General features: G+C 46.6%; 1 protein-coding gene across 12 annotated transcripts in view; it reads right to left on the bottom strand.

The window, feature by feature from the left end:
* Kdm2b (lysine demethylase 2B) overlaps positions 1–27,008 on the bottom strand; it is a 129,247-nt gene that overhangs the window by 4,899 nt on the left and 97,340 nt on the right. For 5 of the 12 annotated variants that reach the window (XM_085679490.2, XM_048447329.3, XM_048447331.3 and 2 more), the window contains 10 exons: positions 13,834–14,058; positions 8,386–8,529; positions 7,494–7,580; positions 7,061–7,330; positions 6,743–6,856; positions 6,102–6,140; positions 5,242–5,921; positions 4,551–4,714; positions 4,308–4,469; positions 3,339–3,557 (listed from right to left, as the gene is read on the bottom strand). In XM_085679490.2, the coding sequence (XP_085535616.1) occupies positions 3,339–3,557; positions 4,308–4,469; positions 4,551–4,714; positions 5,242–5,921; positions 6,102–6,140; positions 6,743–6,856; positions 7,061–7,330; positions 7,494–7,580; positions 8,386–8,529; positions 13,834–14,058 (2,104 nt within the window). Of the gene's footprint in view, positions 1–3,338; positions 3,558–4,307; positions 4,470–4,550; positions 4,715–5,241; positions 5,922–6,101; positions 6,141–6,742; positions 6,857–7,060; positions 7,331–7,493; positions 7,581–8,385; positions 8,530–13,833; positions 14,059–25,739; positions 25,916–27,008 lie in introns of those variants that run through there. The other 7 variants (XM_048447330.3, XM_048447332.3, XM_085679505.2 and 4 more) reach the window with 6 other exon arrangements.

Genomic DNA, 27,008 nt, shown 5'->3' with positions numbered 1-27,008 from the left:
CATTTCTAAAATAATAGCACCTAAAAGGAGGAATAAGACTTGCTCATTGAAAATGGTAAAAACCTACCAAAATAAAAAGCTATAAACAACCTATTAGGATATTACCACTGTCAATGATGTGAAATCCCAGTGGTTTTTGCAAAAAAAAATAGAAAAGCCCAACCTAAACCAAGCAATGGACTCCAAGTAGTCTGAAAAAAGATAAAAGATCCCAAATTGTGAGACCAACCTCAAGACTCAACCAAAAGAATAGATTCCAGGCAAAAAATTCTGTTAAATGGTTAAGTTAATCTCACATAATAACATTTTATATTAATATACAACATGTAAAATATAATTATCACATAATAATTATAACAGTCATGTAACGGAATTATTATTTTATTGGAGACACGGTCTCTCTACAAAGTCCTGGCTATCCTGAAACTATGTAGACTGCATAGGCCTCAAATCCACAAGTGATAGAATTAAAGGTGTGAGCCACCATTTCTGGCTGGTTAAATTAGTTTAAACAATTTTAAAAAGTGTCTATGTGTGTGGTACACTTGTGAGAATCAGTTCTCTCGTCCTAGCATATGGAACCTGAGGATCAAATGAGTTCCCAGGCTTGCAGTATGTGACATTTTGTGGGTCCTCAAATGATTTTTGACAAGGCATCAAGTACATTTCAATGAGGAAATAGTCTTTTCAACAAGTGGTGCTGGGAAAATTATGTGCCTACACGCAAAAGAATGAAAATGAATCTACCACCATAATATAGCATATACAAAAACAGGAGAAAAATCTTCATGATGCTAGATTTAATAACTTTCCCTGATATCACACAGATACACATACATACACACACACACACAATTGGAGTGTTGGAGGAAAGAAGGATCCGCAATTAAGTGTGTGTGCTGTTCTTACATCGGTCCTGGCAACTCACCTCTGCAGCTCAACAGTCTCTCTCTCTCTCTCTCTCTCTCTCTCTCTCTCTCTCACACACACACACACACACACACACAATTAGAGAAAAAGACAACTTCTACAAAACTGGGAGGAAAGATCATTAATGGATAAAATACTAAATTTAATTTTACTTACTACTTCTGGAAGTTGGAAGCCAGGGCAGAAAAATCTTTCATTTTCTGAAACAACATGGCTTACAAAATAGGGGTGTATACTCAACTAACAATCAGGTAATAATGAACACACACAAAATGTTTCATGTACTTCACCCAACAAGAGACGGACAAGGACAATATGGAACCAAGGAAGCTAGGCATCCAAAACAAGAACAAGATAGTGGTAGGTGAGGTCCCTAAATAGCAGCAGTGTAGTAGTAGTAAAGACAGCCAATTCAGATGGGAACAAGAATTCTGACAGAAGAGAAGGGAAAAGGAAGAAGAAAGAAGAGGCCAGGGATGAAAGTACTGTCCTGTAGAAACAACTGACTGTGTGACTAAGTTTGTAAGGGAATATTCAGTTTTGCTGTATAGTTTGCTTCAGAAATAAAAGAAACCAGAAAGACAATTATTAACTAGCAAAAGTCATGCAGAATAAGAAGTGTACTCAAAATACATTATTTGGCTTAATTAGTGACCAAAATGTATTAAGATCATAAGGTCAGTATTACCAACTTTAAACAAGTGGAGTCACAGTAACAGAAGGATAGAACAGCAATGAATCCTGATGTTGTATAATGACATAATCTGAACAGAAATGGCAGCACATGCCCACTATTTAGCAACAGGATATAAAACCTGGATAAGAGGTCAGGTCTAGGAATTGCCCAAGGGGGTATGGACCAAAGAAAGGCCAGATCTGCCTGAGCACCTGATACATATGTTTAGAATGACAATTGGGTGCCAGATCCTCCAGTCAGATGATCATGGCCATCATGTGGCACTTAAATTAATCATGAATTCAGTTACACTAATAGGAGGTCAGTATGAAACTGGGGAAAGATTAGGTATAGAGACATGGCTTAACTTTTTGTTTTGTGATAGGTTCTCATGTGTCCCAGGATGACCTTGAACATGTAGTGTAGTAAAGCACTGAAATTTAGATCATTACTGTCTCCATCTTCTGGGTACTTTGGGCTATGATACATTCTCTTAAGAAAAAAAAAAATGAGAGAGAAATGTGTACTAAAATAAAAAGATGATCTCAGTGTGTTATAATAGAAAATTAAAACGTAGTGGGATCAACACATACACTCCCACACATTCCTGAACTGTACTACACATCCGTAACAACCAGAACATAGGAAAGATTTATTATAAGTGGTTAGAACCAGATGCCAGCAGCTCTACAACCCTTAAATCTCAACTGAGTGAGCCTTGAGCTCACATCAGCACCATTCTTTCCCTGTTAGTGGCACAGTTCCTGCTACCAAACCTTCACAGCAAGGAGGAGCACCCTAGGCACAGAATGATCCCAGACTGTCTAAACTTCCCACCCCAGCTGGTGTGGCTATGGATGTAAAGACAGGTAAACAATGGAATAATGGTAGTCCTAACAGAACATAATGCAACTGTGTCAAAATGCATTTTACTGAGGTGAAAGTATCCATTTCTTGAGGAAGAGTGACTTTTTCTCTTTTATTTTTTTTTTGTCTCACATAAATGTAACAATTCCAATCCAGACTATTTTAGGCAACCAGAAAATACTGTTAACTGAATTAAGAACAAGTGGCCTTGCCACTGTCCACCTTCCTCTATGTGTAACCACGGTCCAAATGGAAGGAATGAGAATTCTACAGTATTTGACAGACATAAACAGTGAACTATCTGTAGAGCTTTCACTTCTAACAGGCTCCTTAATAGGAAGCTCATAAGGTGCACATACAAGACATGGCAACACAGACAGAAATAGTTACTGCTAGCCCATTAGCAAATCCTGTATTCAGTGGCTCCTGCCTCCTAGCCATGGCTATTGCCCACACTCTGGCTGCAGGCAGGAGCTTGTCTCTTAGCATCTAGGAGATGTATTTAGACAGTGGATCAGGAACCACTGTTAGATACCATCACTGAGTTAGGGTTTTTTTTAATAGGAATTATTTCAATTTTAATAATAACTTCTTTAGACTTGGTGGTCTCATTCACTTATATTTTCAAGTACTGTGACTAGACGGTAGTAGGTTTGTTTGGTTTTTCAGACAGGGTTTCTCTGTTTAGCCTGGCTGTCCTGGAACTTGTCTGTAGACCAGGCTCAGCCTCGAAGTCGCAGAGATCCACCTGCCTTTGTCTCCTGAGTGCTGGGATTAAAGGCATGCACCACCAACGCCCGTCTAGACAGTAGTTTGATAAATATCCAGTGCCTAGCTGTCCCACAGATATGGGGGCCCACCTCACCTGATAGGTTGATCTCTGTCAGAGAGTCTCGGGTGGTAGTGCCAACTGCGGTGAGCAGGTTGATGGAATGGTCAGTGACGTGGTTACAGTAACTGAGGTGGAGCTTGGAGAGCAGGGGCATATGGCGGATAATGAGCCGCAGGGAGGCATCTGTGATATCCAGGCCAGCAAGGCGCAGTTCTACAATGTTCCGGAGCTTGCTCCGATTGTCCATCTGACCTGTTGGGGCAGATAGGAGAGAGGCAATCCATCAATGTGAACAGGAAATTAAGTTCAAGTTCTGCTACTAATACTCTAAAATAGCAAGTGCTGTCACACCACTTGCTGGGTAGGTATAACCTTTCATTTCATAGTCAAGACACATATCTTATCCCAAGCCAGAATTTCAGCATTAAAAGTCAGAATTTGTATTTCTAGATTCTTTAGAAAAATCAGAATTCATAAATATGGTTGTAGGATCTGTCTTCAAGCTGTAGTTGGTGAAACTATTTTTCATTCTAGCTCAATGCCCTTGTCTGTGGTTACCCCACCTCATATATGTATCATTTAAGCTTTGGGGTGTGTGTGTGAGAGAGAGAGAGAGAGAGAGAGAGAGAGAGAGAGAGAGAGAGAGAGAGAGAGAGAGAGAGAGACTCAGGCATCTGGCCTAGGAACATACTATTCTTTGAGTTCTCACTCAACCACCCTAATCATGATGCCTCAGAAGAGAAGGATAAAACACCAAAGATTAAGTTAACAAAGAAACAGACTGGAAACAGTGTAAGCAGGAGAATTTGCCTCTCCTTAAAACCCTCATACCCAAAGCACGCAAAGAACTCTAACCTACGTCTTTGAAGAACAAAACTGATAACGCATAAACCACATGGAAGGAGGGGGCTGAGGGAGGGTAATGTGCTCAAAACCAGAACAGGGTATCTTGGTCATGCCATCTCCATGAGACAGACTGCTTAGGGTAGCCTGACAACTCACCTGGCCTGTTGTCTGTGGGTGGGGACAGGAGATCCCGCATCTGGGCATCCTTTAGTCCTTCTACCCACTGGACATCCAGGGTCCGGAGCAATGGACAACTGGAGCTACAGAGGGCTGAGACAGCAATCCATGAGCAGCCCGACAGCACCAAGTCCCGGAGCCCTAGGAGATAAGTGGGTATGAGCCAAGTGACACAATCCAGCTATCACTACTGCACATTTGGGATCCTTAACAAAAGCTTACCAGGCAACCGGTTGATGAGCCAACTCAGTTGCTTCTTGGAGATATTGGTCCAGCTGAGGTCAAGGGAGACAGGCTGTCGCCGGATGATGCCACTCAGCATCAGAGGTGTGATGGACTTGCAGTGGTTCAGGTCAATGCGGGTCCACAACCGCTTATCGCAGCACCTGAGAGTCAGGCCAGGCAAGGAACACATCATCATAGTTAGTAGCTTACCTGGAGAACCCCTGCTTGGCTATGGTAACTCTTCCGCATGTGCCATCTCAAGGAGGAAGTTCCTTTAAGATTCAGTCCTCTGCCACTTAATTAGCATCCACCGTGGCTAAATGCTTAGAAGATGCCAACAAGTACTATTCATAAAATATATCTGGACCTTACTACACCTTCTAATAACTCCTGTGGAGGCACTGGATCCTCCTATTTATGAAAGAAGGTCAGAAAAGCAGCTAAAACTGATATGGAAAATATCAAGCCAGAATTAGTACTGGTCACTCATACTCAACTTCAGCTAAATCTAGACAAGGAATTCTATGTGGTCCTTAGTTTTTCATATAAAAGCAAATGGGTGCCTTCCCCTCCTGAGACTACATCTGTAACAGGAAACTAATCTCTATAAGGAACTCAAGCAATATATGCTGCCATAGATTATCCTGAGCCACAACCTAAGCTCTACCTACACAGGGCTGTCCCTCACCAGCGGTTCCAGGTTCTGCAGACCCGCATGCAGACACACAGGTCTTGGTGGCTGAGGTAGCTGAAGACTGCCATCCACACCTCCCTGTGCATGACATGGGCTGCTCCATCATCAAGGGGCAGCGAGTCAGGTGGAGGGCTGATGGGTGGCGGCCGGATCACATGACGCTCCATCTGGATGCACTTAGGTGGGGACGCAGAGGGTGGAGGCCGGGACATAACACGAGGTGGGCTGCGCAGGCCAGGTCCCAGTGGGTGCCGTAGCTCCCGAGGGGTGCCGTTGAGCCCCTTGCTGAAGCGGTGGGGGCGCTCGCAGTGGCTTAGGGGCCTCTTTGGCTCCTCATTCTCACTCTCGGGCTCTGACTTGATGGGCTGGTGGGTCTCATGGGCCAGGGTACTCTCTGTCTTTTGGATCTCGTGGTTGAGCTCCTTGCTTAGCTCTTTGCTCAACTCCTTGTTGGGAAGCCGCCGTTTCCGGCGCATCTTCACCTTTTTCTTCTCTTCTGGGCCTTCAGCCCCTTCAGTGCTGGGCCCAGCAGTGGGTGAGCTAGAACGTGAATGGTCACTCTCCCGGGTCTTAGGAGGTGCCTCAGGCAGATCGTCCTCTGGTTCCTGCTTGAAGCGCCGAAGGGGTTTGTTGGCCAGTGCCAACCGATCCTCAGCGTTCTTCCAGGACCGCCGCTGCAGGAGAGAGGGAAGGGTAAGGATGGGTGGCCTGTGATAACCCATGCAGTTTGGGCTAGCGCCCACCCCAGATTTTTCAACCCAATCATGGGATACACAAGGGCCATTGGGGTGTTGCCTACATCTCCAAAAGCTGAAAAGTGGGTTGCAGGTCCATGAGGGAGGGGAAGATGGTACCTTTTTCCTGAAAAGTTTATCTTCTTTGCCAGGTTTTAGCTGCCATAAGGAAGAAAGAATACAGAGTTTGCTCCTGAACTGGAGGAACATCATCACCTTTACACCCCACCACACTGTGAGCCCAGTCTCTTCAGCAAGGGCTAGGACATCTTCCCCACAAAGTCATGTCCTTCACATCTGACTAACAGACAGCATAGCTATAGTTCTGCCTGTTGACTTCCCAGAAAATAGTAAAAATGATGGAGGACAGTCAATTGTTACCACCCAGCTGACCTCCCACCTGAGATAGACCAGAGATGGCAGTTGCTCATTAACAGCAGCTACTGCTAAGGAAGTTCAGGGCAGCTGGAGAGTAGGCAGAAGGCATGCCTAGCCAAGCGCTGCCAGGAACTTCTCCAGACGCCACCTTGTGGCTACTAAAGGCAAGGCCCATTAGCAGAGCAGGGTCACCAGGATCTTCCCAGCTGCAGCTTCCCCAACCAACAGAGGCTTCTCAACCTCACAGAGCTGGCCCACTGCTGATTTGAGCCCAGGCCACAGGAGCATCTGTAGCAATGGACCAGAGGTTCTGAGGGGTGGGGAGGAGAACAGCCTGGACTTGAAAGTCCCCAGGGCCTCGGGAGGGCGGGGCGTGGGAGCACCTGCTGCTGGAAGTAAGTGAGACTGGTTCTCCACCAAGGGTTGAGACTGCTGCCTAGAGGGGGCCTCGGCGAGAGGTGAGAGGAAGAACCGGGGGACGATTGAAGCGTCGAGGCCTAAAGGGGGTGGGAAGAGGAGTGACTTTGCTTGTTTCTTTCTTTTGGGCCAGGCTCTCAGGATTTGGGTGACCTGCTCAGGGCAGCTCTTAAGAGGCCAGGATCCCGAGTTTTACCCATTAACCTTCCCTGGCCCTCCCCTCCACCCCATACTTAAGACCAGCCACACCACCCTTCTGCTGCCCAGGGCTTCCCAGTTCATACTCGCTTGCGTCCACTCAGCTCTTGGGGCTTCTCATATTTCCGTTTCCTCCTTAGGTGCACATCATCAGACTTTCGGCGTAGGATGCTATCTGCAGGCACCTTCTTAGGGTGCTCATCTGACCTGCGTCGGGGAGCCTCTTCACACTCACTCCTCCGCTTGGCAGGCTCCTGCCCTTCCTTGTTGTCCCGGTTCATCTTCTGCTCCTTGAGCAAGGAGCCAGGCAGGTTGGAGGCATACTTAAAGCCAGGGCCACGCTTTTGCTTGTAGGCCAAAAAGAGAGAAGAACAATCCAACTATATATCTTTGAACTTGCTCTTCCTCTCCCAGCCCGCCGCACCCCACCTGACTGACAACTGGAGACAGGACTGGCAAGGCCCAGCCCGTCCCTTTCTGCCAACCCGACCCAACCAGGGACTTGGAGTCCGCACTCACTTTCCCGGTCTTGCCAGCATGGTTACACTTCGGACACTCCCAGCAGTTGGGAAGCTCATCGTTGACCACACCCTCTGATTCCTTAATCTGAAAGGACAGGACAGGACTCAGTGGGCAGGGAAGGGTGCCAAGAAGGTCCACAAGGATACAAGGTCTGCCTCAACATTCACAACCCTCCCCCAAAGCCATGTCCATCTTGTGTCTAGCCAGAAGAAAGGCTCTACCATGTGGTTGTGTTATTTATTTTAGCTGAGCACAGGAGAAATAGAGAAGCAGTAACTACCAGGAGAGGCTGGCTTCCAAAGCTATCAGGTGGGTGTGATGAGGGAATGAGGGCCAAAAACAAAGGCCCTCATCCCTTACAGCCCACAGATATGAATGCATTCTGGGATTGAGACATGTACCAGTATAGAATGGTTTCTTCCTTTCCAAGGTGAAACCAGCCTCCTGAGCCAGGCAGGCACAGAGGTCACCCAGAAGGCAGTCATGTCCTAGCATATCACAGGAACCGGTTCCTGGTGCAGAAGCACAGGTGAGAAACAACTCGGCCTCCTTGGCTCAGGCCCTTTTCTCTCAAAAGCCAGAAGTCAGGATCCTTAATTTCTATCTGCTGAGATACTTTGGATCCCACTGAAGTTCTGAGGTACTGGTTATTCAGAATAAACTGAATTTATTCACTTATGATACTGCCCGAAACTCTTCCTGTCCTGGACTTATCACCTAACACAGAATGCCCTAGAATTGAGGGTCCTCTAGGAATTCAGCATGACACCTGTATATCCTCACGACCTGAGCAGCAGTCTCTAGAGAGGGAATCTAGCTGCCACATCTTAACCATCAGGCCCTAAAGCATGGGGAGAGGGCAGGGGGTGTTCAGGACCCTTAGAGCTACCTTAAGGCATCCGGGGTGGATGATCTCGTTGCAGATGGAGCACTCCATAAGCATGAGGTTAAACTTGCCTTCTTCCTCTTCCACTGTGTCCTCCTTCCCCGCCTCGCCACACACAAGGCACACGGCAGTGTGGGGCAGCACTGGCTGAGGACCCAAGAAACATTGAAGTCAGCAGGGAGTGAAGACAGACCCTAGTGGAGACTAGTCAAAAGTACTCCTGGGCCTGTCATGAATCAGAAAGCTGATCCAAGCCAATTTATTTACCTATTTACATATTATCAGTACCTCTATGTGCCAGGTACTCTACAAGAACTAAGAATATAACAATGAACAAGAGAGACCAAAATCTCTTGCACCCTGAGCTTATCTTTTGGTGGAAGTAGACAGCATGAAGAACATATTCTGTTTATATAGACAAATTTAAGTGTCACGCAAGGCTTCCCACTTGTAAAAGATCAGAAAGAAGTATGTCCACAGAGGGCTGAAGTTCATCTTACCATTGATTGATATCAGGGCATAATCCACATGCCTGTTTCCAAGACCTCAAAAGAGGAATGTGGGGTCATACCTATCTTGAATAAGACACGATTTACCTTCTGAAGTAATGGTTCAAAAGCATGGGTGGGTGAAACTTTAGAGTTCTCAGGACTAGAGGCCAGATCCTGTCATCTAGGCAACCAGTCACCCAGGACCACATGCACACTGGAAGATCACCAGTTCTGCTTCATGTCTTTGATTATTAACTTCATGAAAACCTCAACCCTTGAACACACATCCTTTTGACACAGGAAGTATGCACAAAAGTACTTCCCCATGCTGAGGGACTGTTATTACAGGAAACATACATGTGACTAATGTGTGAGCTCAAATGACCACCAAGTTCTCCACAGAACATCATTTTGTTCCATCCATCCATCCATCCATCCATCCATCCATCCATCCATCCATCCATCATCAGGGTTTCACTAACTAGAGTTACCTTGCAGCCCAGGCTAACCAGAAACTCATGACCTACCTGCTTCATTCTCCCCTTTACTGGGATGACTGGTGTGAGCTACCATGTCTGGCTTAGGAACATAATTTTTATTTTAAAAAGTAGAAAAACCATTAGCTGCTGTTACATTTTCTTGAAGACCTACATAATACTGTCATTTACAAAAAGAAAACAAACTGTCAATTAGTACAAATGACAAAATTCAAGAATCTAAAAGAAATGAGGTTTTCCTTCACCTGGTAGTCTTTCCATGGCCAGGAACAGGTTTTCTTTATTAAAATGATGGCTACATTACTATCAAATGTGATCATTTGTATATGCTCAGAGTATGCTGCAATCCTGGGAAACCGGCCTCAGTAGCCAGTGTGTAATGTTACAACATAACTGCAGGAGCAGGGCAAAACAACTTTTAGTGTAGCAGTATAAAAACCTGACTGATACAGTTTCAGATTCCATTTTGCAATTAACTTAAAGAAACTGCTGAGGAGTAGTAGTGGCCCATGCCTTTAGCCCCAACACTGAGGAAGCAGAGACAGGAAGTCTGCTGTGAGTTCGAGATCAGAGCTAGTTAGTTCCAGGACAGCCAAGGCTATACAAAGAAACCCTATCTCAAAAAACCAATAAACAAAATAAATAAATAAATAAATAAATAAATAAATAAATAAATAAAAGGTGCCACCTATGGGATTCTGAAGGCTTGAAGTTATGTTCCTCCCTTGCTCAACTATCTGTTGGAGGCTGAATTTTATTAATCCTCCACCCAAAAGAAAATATAACAGGTGGTATATAGAGGAAGCAGATATAAAAATAAAAGCCATAATGAGCCAGATACAAGAGATAGAAACATGCAACAGTGCCATTCTTTTCCCTAATTATTTTTATTTTTGAAAATAGAATTAGCTCTCGTAAAAACATGTCATTTGTGAATATGCTTTATTTAAAATGAACTTAAAACATTTATTATTTCTCAATTGTATTTTCGAATATAATACTAGTAAGCAACTAGCAGATAAACAATAGTTTTCTGGGGTCTTTATAATTTCTTAAGACCATATGATTTGAGAATTGTTACTATACATGATGATACACAGTGAGATCAGGGGCCAAGGCAGATCTTCAGTCTTCTTGTGCTAATTAATGCCTAGTACACAGGGGAAGTACCATCATTTTCTTGTTTTGATTTGGTTTTAGAGACAGGGTTTCTCTGTGTTGCCCTGGGCTGTCCTGGAACTCACTCTATAGATCAGGCTGGGCTTGAACTCACAGAGATTTGCCTGTCTGTGCCTCCTGAATGCTGGATTAAAGGTGTGTTCCACTTCCACCCCGCTAGAACCACCAGTTTTAATTAAACTGCTTCACAAAGACCTCAACATAAACTGGAAAATATACATTCCATAAATAAATTAAAAAGTCTTTGTGAGGCTGGGAATGGTGACACAATACCTTTATTCTCAGAACTCAAGAGGCAGAAACAGAGGCAGATGAGTTGCAATGAGTTTGAGCCCATTCAATGTTACACAGAGAGACTTTATCTCAAAAACAAACAAAAGCAATCCACAATTTTAAAGAGTCTGTTTGTGGAAACTGCTAGTTTTGAGAACAGTGTCACCTAGACCTTGGTACAACTAGAAGGGACTCACCTTTGTACAAGTAGAAAGATATAGGAAACCTATGTGATGTGCCTTCTTATCTCTGCAGATGCCTGACTAGGTGCCTCCTTACACAGCCTTGTTAGTAGACTCTGTCCAATTTCTCTATCCCCACATAGCTTCTTAAATTGGCTAAACATTTCCCCCCAAAGACACTGCATTCTGTAGTCCAGACTGATTTGGCAACTGCTGCCTCAAACCTCTGAGGGTTAGCCTTCCTCTAACCCTTCCCCTTTAACTGCCTGTGATCCATACGCTTGCCCCCTTTTCCAGCCCTTCTTCTCTTGATGTATAAAGTCCACCTCCTGAGGCTCCCTGTCTCTATGTGGCTTCTCACACAGCCATTCTTGCTTCCCAAGCTCATCTCCACGCTTCACCTCTGGTGCGTCAGAATCAGTCTTTACCCTCAAACCTTCTTCTTGCTTCCATGGGCTGTTCCCACCAAGACATCCCCTATTCTACTGATGACATACATGGCTGAACTCCTTGTTTTAGATGAGGCCATAACCCTCTCCAAGGCTGACAGTTTCCTGTGCAGTTTCCCTGATCTTGTTCACCTCATCAGGGTCCTTTCTGCCTTTTCTTGTCCTCCAAAAACCAGCCTTTGCTGCTTTGGAGCACTTTTCACTTCAGTGAGCTTTGTTTTCCCAAATACCAAGGTGGCCAACATCTATCTCCTCGTTCCACAACCTTCTGATATTTCACAAAGGCATCCTTCCCCTACCCCCTAAGAAGGGTATCTCTATATAGTTCTGACTGGCCTGTAACTCTACGTAGATCTGGCTGGCCTGGAACTCAACTCAAAAGATCTGCCTGTCTCCTGAGTGCTAAGATTAATTAAAGATATGATACAGGTTCAGTTCTTGGCACCTGTTTATTTGGTGGTTCACAACTGCCTGTAACTCCAGTCCCAGAGGACCTGATACTTCTTTCTGGCCTCTGTAGGCATCAGGCATATACAGTGGTGCAGACACACACATACACACAGGTAAAACACTCATACAATGCATGCATATGGTGTATATACATGCTGGCAAAAGAGTCATGCATAAAAGACAAAAGTAAATAAATCTAAAACAACAACAAAACAACTTGCATTTGATTTTGAGAAATAATATGCAGAATATATGAAGAACTTCTACAACTCATCAAAAGACAAAAAAAAAAATCTAGCTTAAAGATGGGCAAAGGTCTTGAAAGAAGATATGCAAATGGCTAATGTGTACATAAAAAGGTGTTCAACACAGTCATTATTAGGAAAATACTATTAAAGCAAGAAAATAATATGGCCTAAGATGTAGAGAACTGGAAGCTCTGTACTTCTCGTGCAATGTGAAATTGTATCACCACTGTGGAAATTACTCAAAAAATAAAAACAGAATTATGATCCAACAGTTTGACTTCTGCCCAGAGGACAGATCTCAAAAAGGTATTCAAGTATTCATGTTTATTCCAACGTTATTCACAAGAGGCAAGAGGTAGAAACAACTCATACAGCCACACACTCAGAGAAGAAAAATCGAAAAAGGTATGATATACATCTAATGTAATCATGCATAAATTCAATATTATTCAACATTAACAAATTTTTGAGCCAGATGTGGTGGCCACACCCATCCCAGCATGTGGGAGGCTGGTGCAAGAGGACTGTCAAAGAGTTTGAGGCCGGCAGGGCTACAAAGCAACACATGGCACAATAAACAGACATACAAATTTTCTTTTCTTTTTTTTGGGGGGTGAGGTGGGGTGGGATTGAGACAGGGTTTCTCTGTGTAGCTTTGGAACCTGTCATAGAACTCACTCTGTAGAGCAGGCTGTCCTCCAACTCACAGAGATCCACCTGTCTCTCTGCTTCATGGTGCTAGGTGTGTACCACCACCACTTGGCTCAAACATACAAAACTTTTAAATGAAAACAATTCTGTCATGCATGACAACTGTATCTTTGAGCATGTTATGCTAAGTAAAATAAACTACTCATAAAATGACAAACACTGTCCACACTCACACACACATGCTATCTACAGTGGTGCAACTCTTAGAAACTGAAAATGTTTTTAGGAAGTGTGCTCATATGCCAGTATGAGTGTAGGGAGAAGGGGAAGGTGCCCAGGGCCTGGGAGCGGGAACAGCAGCATTCAGGTGAAAAAGCTCACTAACCTAATACCATGCTGGATTTAGGGACCAGTTCACCAGGGTTGAGGAATCTGGTTACGCCAGCTAAGCTAGCTTTTTAATGGGGCAGGAGGAAGACCACTGGGCCCCGAGGGAGCGACGCTCAGGGAAGGCAAATTCTGAGAGTATGTGGTGGAGGGAACTAAAATTGAACTCTAGGAGTGTGTCAGGTTGCCAAAGAAGTGTGAGGTGTATGAGAGGCTGGCCAAGTTCTCAAGGGCCCAGATCCCCCAAGCCATTATCTCATTCCTCCTCTTCTAGGACAAAACTGACCTCCCACCCAAACTTCTAACAATAAAGGACAGAAAAGAAGGGACCAGAATCACATGAACTGTACCATAAACGCTGGCAACAGGATTCATAGTCAAGACAGGCTCCCCTGACCTCTTTAATAAAGTACTCAGCCATTTTAAGAAGGGAAGAAGAGTTACAGAACACCAGTTGACAAACAGGAGCCTGATACATGGCAAGGCTACCCTGGTACAACCAAGGGTAGCTGAGAAGAACATCACCTAAAACCCCTCATATCCCACAAGGAGCTCCTCTAGGGCAAGACAGACCAGCAAGCAGGAAGCAGCAAAGCCCAGCATCCTGCGAGAAGAGCCCCTACCCATGCATCCCATGCACTCACCGCAATGCACTGCCGCATGATGCAGCTCTGCTTCATGCGCCCGGGGCCTCCAAATTTCTTCATGTCCTTGCAAAAGTGACACTCTCCGCACTCCGTCCGCAGGCAGGCCTCGCACTTGCGGCATCGCGTCCGGCGCCTGCGAGCTCCTGCTGTTGTTCGGTTGGCAGCCAACTTCACCGCTGAGGCTGGGCCCAACTTGCCCTTAGGCCGACCCACCACCCGGTTCTGGTGGAGAATAGATGGAACAAATAAAATGGGAGGCTCCAGGAATAGTCAAGCACCTAGGAGAGAGCTTCAGGTTGAGCTGTATACCCAAGCAAGAAATGCTTAAGTTGGCAATCTTGGTACCGCAGAGATGGGATTCAGGGCAAGTAGGTTAAAGGAAAACAAGTCAAGTAAGCTCAAATTTTTATGACAGGTAACTTTTTGAAAGGGGGAAACTTGGATATAGGCAGACATGTACAGTAGGAACACATATGGAAACACGGTGAAAGTGCCGCCTGACTGGCACCCAAAGACTGCAGACCAACATCAGATGCCAGAAGCAAGGAAGGATCCTCAACTTGAACCTCTGGGGAAATTTTGATCTTGGATTTCTGGTCTCCAAAACTATGAGGCCTATAGCTTTAAGCTCTCTACTAGCATAGCTTTAGGGTAACTTAACTACTATAGAAAACATCCCAGCTGTGCTGGCAGCTGCCCTGGCCTCAGACCTTTTAGACCCTGATGGCTGCTCTGACATCCTCCTGCCCACAGTTAAGTGACACTTCCTGAGAAAGGGGGCACACCAGGCCACTGTCTGCTTCTGGTACCTGTGCCAGAACACCAGTCTTCTCTCCCCTAAACTTGGCTGAGAAACACATTACATAGGACCAATTCACTTTTTGGGGAAGCTCAGGGGCCCAGCACTCATGAGAGTGTTTGTCTCAAGCTCTGAGACAAGGTACAGAAGAGCTGAGATCACAGGGATCCCATGCAACACTGTATGGCCATCACATAGATTCCCTGCCACCCAGACACGCAAGTAGAATTGAGCAGTACCCTGAAGAGGGCCCTAGAACTTCAGAGGCCCTTCCTAACTGGGCTTCAAGTGTATTCTTCCTTGTGACTGGGAAAAACAGATCAAATAAAAATAAAGCAGCACTCAGCAGCTATAGTTCTTGGCTCTAGACCCCAACCCCAGAGCCTCCTGCAAATCTAGGATACATGGTGAACCTGCCAAGACAACTAACTACTGGGATTAACTCTGTCTCAAAAACAAAACAAAACAAAAAAACACCAGAGAGAGAGAGAGAGAGAGAGAGAGAGAGAGAGAGAGAGAGAGAGAGAGAGAGAGAGAGAAAGACCTATGTAGAAAAGTTTGCCGGGCGGTGGAGGCACACGCGCTTAATCCCAGCACTTGTGGGGCAGAGACAGACAGATCTCTCTGAGTTCAAGGCCAGACTGGTCTACAAGAGCTAGTTCCAGGACAGGTTCCAAAGCTACAGAGAAACCTGTTGGGGGGGGGGGGGAGACAACTACTGGGGCCACTGTGCACCAAGGCTCTGAAACTATAGGCCTCATAGGACATCATGGAAGAGAGTACTTTCTAAAGCAATGGTTCTAACCTGGGGGCCAAAAAACCCTAAGATCATCGGAAAATACAGATCTTTACATTATGATCCTTAACAGTAGCAGAATTAGTTATGAAGTAGCTACGAAAATAATTTTATGGTTGGAGTCACCACAACATGAGGAACTGTATTAAAGGGTCACAGCATTAGGACATTGAGAATGACTGGCCTAAAGCACCCTTTTGGAACATGAGTTTACTGGGACAAGTTTAGTCCCTCTGCTAGGAAGGGCACTAGCTTAACTGTCACCTAATGTCTAAAGTCACTTTTCAGGCAACTGCTTCTTCTCAGTAAACTTCTATAGTTTGCTAATAATCCTAATCCACAGGCCTGCAGAACCGTTACTGTGCAGCTTGCCAGCTTCCAGGGACCTCTGACCTCAGGGGCTTTCTAGGGCGCCGGCCCACATTAGAAAGAAAAGAAGTCTACCTTTCTCCATGAACACAGCCACATCATCAGTCACTATCTTCTCTCAAACACACTTTCCTAGCAGGCTGTAACATTCACGTTACTTGTCACGCCTCTATAGGCTCAAGTGCTAAGAGAAAAGGTCTGTGACACTCCCACTCTATCTGCTCTGAACCCCAATTTGCTCTTGCTGGGTTCCTGGCCCATGTACCCTCATCTCCCCTATGATGGGAGGAACAAGGATGAGCAGAACCCCAGTCTAGAGGGCTACCCACCCACTAGTCACTCTTCCTTCATGTAGCAGAGGTTTTCACAGACCCTCTTTTTCCTTAAAGTGAATCTGGGCTTCCCCCATACACACGTAAGACCAGCTCTACTATCTTTAATGGAACTGCATATGTCAAGTCAAGTTAGGTCTGCAATCAAGTAAGTATATCACAACCAGAGTCCAGAGTTTGTGAATTTGAGAATGACGCACACAGACTATGGGCCTGAGTTCTGAAAACTCAGCAACTACCCAAATAGCAACAAGAGAACTGCCTAAAAATCAGCAATGCTGTCAAAAGTAGAGCCCAGAGGGTGTCTTCTCCTTACAGCACACGATACCTACCTTCTACCAGGGGCCAGTATCCTCACAGCTCACTCATCAAACTCTGACAAACATGGCAGTGACATGAGTCACTGGGAGCCTCGGGTTAGGTATAGAGAGGGGTAGCACCGCTTCCAACTCGAAGGGAAAAACCAAGGAGGAGGGCTTATTTTGTTACAGGAAATTCCATAGACTGGTCTCTTTTATGAAAAAAAAAACTAAATTAAACTGAAGAAATTCAGTCCAAAGTTATGTTGAATGCCAAAGGCCAGAGGGGCTTATGTTCCCTTACTTTCCAAAGCAGACTTGTATCCAAAAACATTACTTCCTACTTCAACAAAGTGAATCGACCTAGACCTAACTAAGACATCCTGGAAAATGACAGAGCAAATGACAGAAACCTTCGAAGAAATTGTTTACCAAGACCTTAATTCCTATCCTCTCTGTAAATCTAGCTAGAAAAAGGCTTTGGCTATGGTTACCAGCTGGCATGTTTAAAGGAAACCAACTATACCCTTTGTAGTGGTGCATGCCTTTAATTGCAGCACTCAGGAGGCAGAGGCAGGTGGATCTCAGTGAGATTGAGGACAGCCTAGCCTATGGAGTGAGTTCCAGACAGCCAGGACTACTAAACAGAGAAAGTTTGTCTTGGAAAAACTAAACCAAACCAAACCAAAATAACATCAACAACAAAACCCAACTAAAAAGCCAACTAGAGCTAGGCACAGTGGTGCATACCTTTCACCTCAGCACTCTAGTAAGTCCAGCCTAGTCTACAAAGAAAGTCCCGAGACAGAGTCACACAGAGAGGCACTGTCTCAAAAGAAAGAGGAACAAACCAAACATCCAACCAGAACTCTGAAGAAACAAGCAGAAAACCCCCACAGCAGCAGAATCTAGACAAGTGTGAAGACAAAAAAAGAAAATGAATTAGCCAAAGTCACCTCATTTTGCCATGAAGCTTTTCTCACTATCCTCTGTGTACTCCCCAAAGCTTCTAACACCAGTTCTGAACTCCACACTATCCTTTACTCCACCACATGGAGCATGCCAGCTTCAAGATCATTTACTGATCTTTTTATTTAAATTCTCAGGCTGGCCCTGAATTTATCAGGTAGCCAAGGATGACCTTAAACCCCTGATCCTCTTGACTTCACCTCTTGAGTGCTGAGATTACAGGCATGTACCACCATCTCTGGCATATGCAAGGATGCGGATGGAGCCTAGGGCTCAGTGCATGCTAGGTAAGCACTCTCGAAACTGAACTACGTTCCCAGCTCTACTTGTTGATGTAATTAGCCCAAGACCCAAATTTTTAATTCATTAAAAAAGAAAAAAAGGGGGGGGCATTTATAGCTGGGTGGTGGTGGTGGTGCAAACTTTTAGTCCAGTCCCAGCACTCCTGGGAGGATAAGCAGGCACAGATCTCCATGAGTTCAAGGCTAGCCTGGTTTACAGAGCTAGTTCCAGGACAGCCAGGTTTACACACAAAAAAACTCTTGTCTCAAAACAAACAAACAAAAGGTTATAAAAACTAGAACATATATACTTTAAAGGGTTCTTTTCCCAAGACCAATTCAAAAGCATCTCCCTTAAAAGGAAATAACTCACTATGCAGCCCTGGCAGGCCTCAAACTTGTAGCAATCTGCCTGCCTCTTCCTCTTGAGTGTTGGGATTAAAGGTGTCCCACCACGACCATAAAGGAAATGTTATGTTATTCTAAATATTTAATGAGTATCTCCAGTCTACCAGGTTCATCTTCCAGAGAGTTCATGGGTAGACTCTCACTAATCCCACATCTATGTGACACACATATGATGAAAGTCAAAGCTAAGGAGAACTCAGCTGTATGCTTAGCATGCAGGAGCCTCTCGAGTTTGATCCTCAGAACCAAAAAGAATGAAAAGGAGAAGTAGGAAGAAACAACAATAAAGTGGAAGGTTCTGGACTTTGTGGTTCCAAAACTTATTACAAAAGGGCAGTCAATAATAAGGTGCGATGCTGGCACAAGAACTACAGATTATGGGAAAGAACTGAGGGTCTAGAAATGAATTCTTTTTTTTTTTTTAAACCAAATGGTTTTCAACAAGGGTACTAAAAAAATTCAGCTGGGGAGAAGAATTTTTTTTTTCAACAAATGATGCTGAAATAAGTGAAAATTCACATACAAAGGAATGAAGATAGCTGGGCGGTGGTGGAACATGTCTTTAATCTCAGCACTCGAGATTAACTCACAGAACTCTGTGAGTTCGAGGCCAGCCTGGTCTATGAGAGCTAGTTCCAGGACAGGCTCTAAAGCTACATACAGAGAAACCCTGTCTCGAAAAACCAAAGTTAAAGAAAAAAAAAAAAAATGAAGACAGGACCCTACCTCACACTACATGCAAACACTACATCCAAAAGATAACCCCAAATGGATCAGAACCCTAAGCATAGAGTTAAAAGAATGCACAGGTGTTAAAAAAAAAAACTAGAAAATATCTGCATGTCATGCAGTAAAGGGCTAAGATATAGATGGGTAGTGTGGTGCACACATTTAACCCCAGCACTCAGGAGGTAGAGGCAGGTGGATCTCTGTGAGTCTGAGGCCAGCCTGGTCTACAAGAGCTAGTTCCAGGGCAAGCTCCAAAGCTTGCCCTGTCTCAAAAAAACAAAATATGGGGGAAGGGGACAGGATACAGAATAAAGAATTCTTAACAACTCAATGATAAAAAAACAAAAATGTCAACTTAAAGCTGGGCCAAAAGAGAGCAAGAGAGATAACTCAGTGGTTAAGAGCACTGCCTGTTCCTCCAGGAGCTGGGTTCAATTCTCTGTACCCACAAATGAATCAATCACCTGTAACTCTAGTTCCAGGGAATCTGATGCCCTCTTCTGGCCTCTATGGGCATTGCATGTACACAGTGAACAGACACATGTGCAGGCAAAACAATTTTAATAGCTATCTCTTAAAAAATATAAAACGCACAAATGACCAACAAACAAGGACAAGATGCTCAGCATCACTAGCATTAAGAGTCTGCCATGTACTCTGGGGATTCATTCATTAACCCCCTCAATTCACATATTCACCCACTCATCCACCCACCCAAGTGTTTTCTGGCTGTAAATTATGAACCAGATTCAGTGCTAAATTCTGGGACTACTGAGATGAGTAAGCTGTGTAGCCTACTCCTAAAGACATTACAGTCTGGAAGGAGAAATACAGAAACCACGTAAATTAACATGATGATACTACAAGCTAACTCTGAAGTGCTAGTCACTTTAATATATTTGTATCAATAGCTTATTATAAAGTAGGAATTGTGTCCATTTACAAATAAGCAAACTGTAGACAGTGCAGTTAAGTAACCTGCCCACTGTCACAGTGCTGATAAACGAGAAAACTAAGCTATGAGCCTAGGAAGTAGCTCTAAAGCCTGGACTCTGGTATGCAAACCCAGAAGAGATGCCTCATCTTCCGGAAAAGGCAGGTTGTTGGAAAGATCAACCCAGACCAAAGCAAATGTGATTCCAAGGGCAGTAGAGGGAGAAGAGGACTCCACAGGACAGTGCTGAGGATGGGGTTAGGGAGTGAACAGTCTAGGCAGAAGAAAGGAAAAAAATAGAGATGTGAAAGTACATTCAAGAACTACAAAAAGCTCAGCAAAACTTCTGGAAAGGAGCCCCGAGGTAGAAGGAATCTTATCTTCAAGGTCTCCTAGGCCACGGTTAGGAAACACACCCTGTACTTATAGGACTTCACACACAGGGGCAGCAGCACTGTGCTCTGGCAATAATATAAGGAATGAGATTTCATGGGCAGTAAGCAAGACAAAATTTGAGGGTATGAACAAAATCAATACATGATAACAGCAGGGGACAATTCGGGATCCTGGTAATGGGTAGAATATAGGAGTGCAGGCAGGGTGAATTTCTGTCTAGCTTGAGCAACAGGCAGAGCAAGGAAGTGAAAGAGGTGGAGGAAACAATTTGCAGGACCTAGGAGACAAACCAAAGCAAAGCTACACATTGGGAATCAACATCATGTAAGGGCTAAAGTTGTGCCAGGGATTTGCATCAGGGATGGTGAGGTTGAGAGGGCAGTCAGAAGAAAAAGTCTTATACAGCAATCCTAAAACTGAAAATGTTAAAGTGAACCCAACCAAGACTGATCCCTTCAGGAATGCCAGGATGACAGGAAAAGCTGCAGAAAGTTGCTCTCATCAAGATCCAGGGAAGTCTCAAGAAACAAATGGGGGCTGGAGAGATGGCTCAGAGGTTAAGAACACTGACTGTTCTTCCAGAGGTCCTTAGTTCAATTCCCAGCAACCACATGGTGGCTCACAACCATCTGGTGCTCTCTTCTGGCCTGCAGGCACACATGGAAGGAATGTCGTATACATAATAAATCTTTAAAAAAAAAAAAGAAAGAAAAAAGAAACAAATGGTCAAGAGTTTCTACAATGGAAAGATGGACCTGGATTCAATTTCCAGTACCTACATGGCAGTTTACAACTGTCTATAACTCAGTTCCAGGGCACCTGACACCCTCATAAAGACATACATGCAGGCAAAACACCAATGCATATAAAAAAAAATTTAGTGGGCAGTAGTGGTGCATGCCTTTGATCTGCATACAGGAGGCAGAGGCAAGCTGATCTGAGTCTAGAGTAAGTTCCAAGACAGCCAGAGTTACAGAGAGAAACCCTGCCTTGAAGGAGGGGGTTAAAAAAAAAAGGTAGCCAAGTGAGGAGACACAATAAAATGTAGCTAAATGTTTCTACAATTAAGACAGCTTTACAGGTCTGGTGGGCTCACAGCTACTTGGAAGGCTGAGGTAGAAAGAGCAAACAGAGTGAGTTGAAGGGCAACCTGAGAAACTCATTAAGACTGTCTCAAAAAGTAAAAAAAAAAAAAACAAAACAAAACAAAAAACCAGTAAATTGGGCAGTGGTGGTGCACGCCTTTAATCCCACTTAATCCCAGCACTCAGGAGGCAGAGGCAGGAGATCTCTGAGCCTGGTTTAGGACAGCTAAGACTGAAAAACCCTGTTTGGAAAGAAAAAGGGAAAGAGATGGGGAAAGGGAAAGGAAAGGAAAAAGGAGTAATATAAAGTGAAATAAAAGTAGAGGAAGGAGCTGGAAAGACGGCTCAGAGGTTAAGAGCACTGGCTGCTCTTCCAGAGGTCCTGAGTTCAATTCCTAGCAACCACATGGTGGCTCACAACCATCTATAATGAGATCTAGCTCCCTCTCCTGGCATGCAGGTTACATCCAGGCAGAACACTATAAATAAATCTTTAAAAAAAAATGATTTAAAAAAACAAAGTAGAGGAAGTGGGCAAGATGACTTAGTGGCTGAAGACATCTGCCACCATGCCTGATATTCTTAGTTTGATCCCAATAGAACCCACTCCTTGCACATGGAAAGTATGGCCATATATGTATGTACACACAGAACAGACACAATTTTAAAAGGGAAGACTGGGTAGCTCAATGGTAGAGAACTTGTCCACTAAGTCCATGAACTTGAGTTCAATTCCCAAAGCTGGGGTAGGAGGACAGGTCTAAGCTTCCCACCAATCTTATCCTCCTGTATAACACAGCCAAGCTGACATCAAATTCCTCAAGAATAATGGACATGCCCCTTCCCCAACACACAAATAGGTATGACCAGTGTTGCGAGTCCTGGGACACATCATACCTGCAGGCAATTTGGAAGGTTCTGGGTTTGTTTATGTACTGAGGGTAAGAAGATAAAAACACCCAGGGGATGGAGGGACCTCTGGAGAACCCGAGGAAGCTAAGAAGTTTTCCCTAGAAAAACACACCTAATCACAAGGTTTCCAAATTTTCCCATGCATCTTCAGATAGGTTCAGGGACCTGCCTTGCAATTTCACTATGAGCTGGGTATGGTGTAGTAGCCCACTCCTATAAATTAAACATTTGGGAGGTGAACAGAGAGGAACCTCAAGGTCATTCCTGGCTACCAGTAGAACTGGAGGACAAGAAAGAAAAAGTGGGAAGGGGAGACAGAGAGACGAAGAGAAAAACAGAAAAAGACTGAAATTTCACTATTTAAGGGCTAGCAAGATGGCTCAGTGAGTGAAGGTGCTTGCTATGCTAGTGACCTGGGCTTGATCCCTAGGGCCCACATGGGAGAAGGAAAAAAAATCCCACAGGTTGTCCTCTGAACTCTATACACACACACACACACACACACACACACACACACACACACACAGCCAAGAATGTCATGGCATATGAACATATGCATACACAAACACGCACGTACACACAATAAATTTTTTTTTAAAAATTTCAGTTTAAGAAACTATAATACCAAGTTTACTGGCATAATTTCAGAACTCAGGAGACTGAATCAGGAGGATAAAAAGAACCTGGGATATATTAAGAAGAGACGCTGATGCCAAAACAAAACAAAACAAAACCCTTTGAAGCCGGGTAGTAGTGGCACACACTTGGACTCCCTTGGGAAGCACTTGGGAAGCAGAGGTAGGCAGATCTCTGCAAGTTCAAGCCCAGGCTGGTCTACAGAGTGAGTTCCAGGTCAGCCAGGGCTACAAAGAGAAACTATCTTGAAAAACCACAAACAAAACCCTTTGAATCAAACCAAAGCAAACCACCACCTAACAAAACAAAACAAAAACAACCTATACAGTACAATAGGTGACATAGCGACTATCACTATATAAGTTTTTGAGCTTTGCTCTATAATTTCCTAGGTATTATTTTACCCAGCTATAGTCACTTTCATTGGGAAGAAAAATAAGAGCTATTACCATTTCCCAGGACTAAAATATAGTCTAAGACAGAATAAAGTCTGCAACTATTTTTCAAAAGGCACTTCTTCAGTGTGGAAAGCAGATCTGAGGAGTTCTCTGACATATTCTGTATGGGAGATGGCACACAACAGCAAAAAGCAAGAAAAGGGTTTCCTAGCTGGGCGATTGTGATGCACATCTTTAATCCCAGCACTTGAGAGGCAGAGATAGGCAGATCTCTTTGAGTTGCAGGCCAGCCTGCTCTACAGGAAAAAAAATAAAATGTCTGATACTGCCCAGGCCTGGTAGAGACTTTCACAGGGTAGGGTAACCACAAGGGGTGTAGCGTTTTTTTTCCAATCCAATCAAAGGACTCCCTCCATGGGGGTCTTCCATTCTGCAGGTGGCCAAGTATACTTGATATATACATGTCAGAACACCCTCCTCATGAAGGGCCTTTTCTTTTGGTGCCAAAGACATCCAGCTAGAGGGATAAGGTGCAGGAGAGAACTCAGAGAAGAGTCTGAAGCTGGCAAGTTTAGAAGTCATAAATGGGGTTCAGGGTCCTTAAGACAAGCCACTCTTCACGGCTACAGAGGTGGTGGTGCAGGCCTTTAAATCCCAGCACATAGGAGGGAGAGGCAGGCAAATCTCGGTGAGCTTAAGGCCAGCCTGATCTACAGAGCAAGTTCCAGGCCAGCCAGGGCTACACAGAGAAAACCCTGTTTGAAAAACCAAAATTAAACAAACAAATAAAAATCCCAGCGGGGACAAAAGTGATGAAAAATGTGATAGTAGGGAGGGCAAAGTGGACTGAGCCACAGCCTGAAGTACCTGCAAAATGCACAGTGCCTGGGCTGACAGCAACTCTGCAAGGACTCTGAGAAAACCACGGCTGCTGGAAGCCTCGGCTTAGATTGTTGTCTGCTTAGTAAATATGAAAGGGGAAATCCTGTGCTAATGAAAGCCTGCAGAGAACATCTCTCTCGCTAACTGCTCCAGAAGTGCTATTCCCAGCTTGGCCCATGCAAAGAGGAAATACTACCTGGCTACAAGACTAGGCCCCTTCCTAACAGCAGTCTCCTCCAGAAAGGGCAGCGCCTCAAAATGTGCTCTTCAGCCCAGAGACAAGCTGGCTGAGGTGACTCAGAACTCGGGAGGCCGAGGCAGGAGAACTGCTCCAAGTTAGGGGCCACCCTGGAAGCAAACACAAACGCTCAGAGCCGAGCCGCCTTGTCCTGTCAAGGACCCTGGGCCACAGGAGCTAACAGGAACCCAACCCAGATGGACCAAAGCCTGTGAGACACCATCGGATACTAAGGTATTCTGATGCCATGGTAACCGTAAACTCTTGGCAGACCTAAACTGAACCATGAGTCGAGGCATGAGCGATGTGCCATGAACCTGAGAGCTTTCCACAGGCAGGGAGCGCTGCCCGGGGGACAGGCGGGACAGACCTCCAGACCCAAACCTCTTGACTGTGCCCCGGGTTCATGCGGCCAGGAAGCTGGAGACTCAGCACCACTCGGAGGGTGGGCATGCGGAAGAGCGGGCAGCAGGACCAGGAAACCCAACACTGAGCCCTAGTAAAGAAACTGCGGAGCGGCAGGCACAGGCGACTCAGAGCCCTTCTGCTTACTTCCTCAGGGTGCGAGGTGGGGGGGGGGGGGTGTCTGGTATTTTCGCTTGAACATCCTCACCGCACCGAGGAAAGGCGAGCAGTGCTATAAACAGGCACCTGGCGGAGCCGCAGGATAAGGTGACCCACCCGGTCCCGAGTCCGTGGACATGTCTACCTGGCGGCCCGCTGCTGCAGACGCTCTCTCTCTCACACACGGTGGCTCTGGGCTCGGGCGAAAAGCAGCAGAGCTTCAACTTTCTTCCCTGCTGTGCTCAACGTGAGCCTTGGGGCGAATCTTCGCGGTCAACACAGCCCAAGCTTTGTTTTCCACGCACAATTCTCCCCGCTCCCTCCGCCCCGGGAGAGGGGCTGCTGCGCCGGCCGCCGAGGCCGAGGAGCTCTCGCCCGCCAGGTTCCGGATGGCCCGCGCCTGCCGCGGCTCGCACCCCTTCCTGTCTCGGCTGCCCACGGCGGGCGAGCGCGCGGCGACCAGACAAAAGCTCGGGCCGTCGGCCCACGGGCCGCGGACGTCCTCCAGCCCCGAAGACGCCGGTCCCGGTGCAACTTCGACCGCGGGAGGCGACGGGGCGCCAGCATCGCGGAGCCCCGCAAGCGCGTGGGCCGCGGGTTGCCGAGCCGAGGAGGGCGCGGCGCGCCCCGCAACTCACCCGCGGGGCCCGGGCCCGCGCCACCCGACGGCCAGGCCCGCAGGCCCACATTGTCCGCGGCGCCGCGTCCCGCCGCACACGCCCCCTGCCCGCGCCAGCCCCGGGCCCACCGGCCGCGGCCGCCAAACTTTCTCCTCAGCGCGGCGTCGCGGCCGCCTCAGCAGCCTCAGCGCGTCAGGCAGGAGCTCGCCGGGTCGCGCCGCGGGTCCCTCCCTCAGCCCCACCCCGGGCCGCCGACCTGGTCGGGCTCCGATTCATAGTCGTCGTCCTCGGCGCTCACGGACATGGCCATGGCTCATGGTGGGCCCAGACTCGAGAGCGCTGACATGGCTGGAGCGCCGCCGCCGCCCGCAGGGAGCAGGCTCGGCTCGCCCTGGCTAGCGCTCGGGCTCCCGCGCGGCGAGGGAGCCACAGCCGCCGCGCGCCTCGCACGCCCGCGCGGGAGGGGGGCGGGGGAGGGGCCGGTGCTCATGCATATGCATGAGGCGAGCCAGGAAGGGGCTGGCCCCCTGGGCGGGCGGGCCAATGGCGCGGCCGCGGCGCTCGGCCCGCACACAAAGGGAGCCCGGCCTGTGGTGACACGGGGGCGGGCCCGCGGAGGGCTGCCGCGGGGCGCGTAGCGAGGGGACTCGGCTGCGTGGGGGCGTGCCCAGCGCCCCGCCCGGCCGGGTCCGTGCGCTGCGGGAAGCACAGAGGTGGCTCGCAGGGCGCCTCCGCCGCCCCTGCCACAGGAAATGCACAGCCGGCCTGGGGTGGGGTCTTTTGTGTGGTCCGCAGAGGTGTCTCTGAGTCCTGGGTGCACCGGGTGCACCGGCCCGCGGGGCCCGCCCTACGTGCGATGCCAGCACAGTTCCCCAGGTCTCCTGCAGCAGGATCTGCCCGAGCTCGCTGATGCCCGCGAGTCGCAGAGGCCCCCTACCCAGAGCCTGCAGGCCTGTCGGCCTCGGGAAGAGCTGGGGCCAGGTCCCTGGTCGCTGGAGGAGCCGCAGTCTAGACGCTGTCCTCTCTGTTCTTCCGTTTGCCTTTTCGGGTTGAAAGTCAGCGTCAAATCTGAGGTGGTAAAGGCTCTGGCCGCCTGACTAGGAGCTGTCAGAGAGAATGTCCCAGAATCGGCCCTGAGATGGACGAATCACCCTCTTGGAGGGAAGCACCACTCAGGTGCCAGGAACTGACCTCAGAGAGGTTACAGGTGCTATTGCAGTTCTCAGAGCTCAGCAATCCGACGAGACTGGCCAGGAAGACTGGCCAGTGAAGGATTCGTCCAACACGGCAGATAATCGTTCCCTCATTCCAACAGAAAGTCTACCAGCATTCATGTCAACAACCCTTCCCCTGAAAGATCCGTTAGTGACTTTTAGATCAGATGACCAATGTTATTTATTACAGGCACCAAAATTACTGGAACACAAACCAGCACAGAGGATAACTTAGCCGAACAGTGTGATGCACATGCCACACAACTATCCAAGATGGCACTACGGACACCTGGACTTGCTGTCGCCCCATC

Source organism: Myodes glareolus, chromosome 2 (assembly GCF_982192425.1).
Source record: "Myodes glareolus chromosome 2, mMyoGla1.1, whole genome shotgun sequence".
NCBI classification, from domain to species: Eukaryota; Metazoa; Chordata; class Mammalia; order Rodentia; family Cricetidae; genus Myodes; species Myodes glareolus.
The sequence above is the reverse complement of the archived record's forward strand: the minus strand, read 5'-3'. Positions and strand labels throughout refer to the sequence as shown.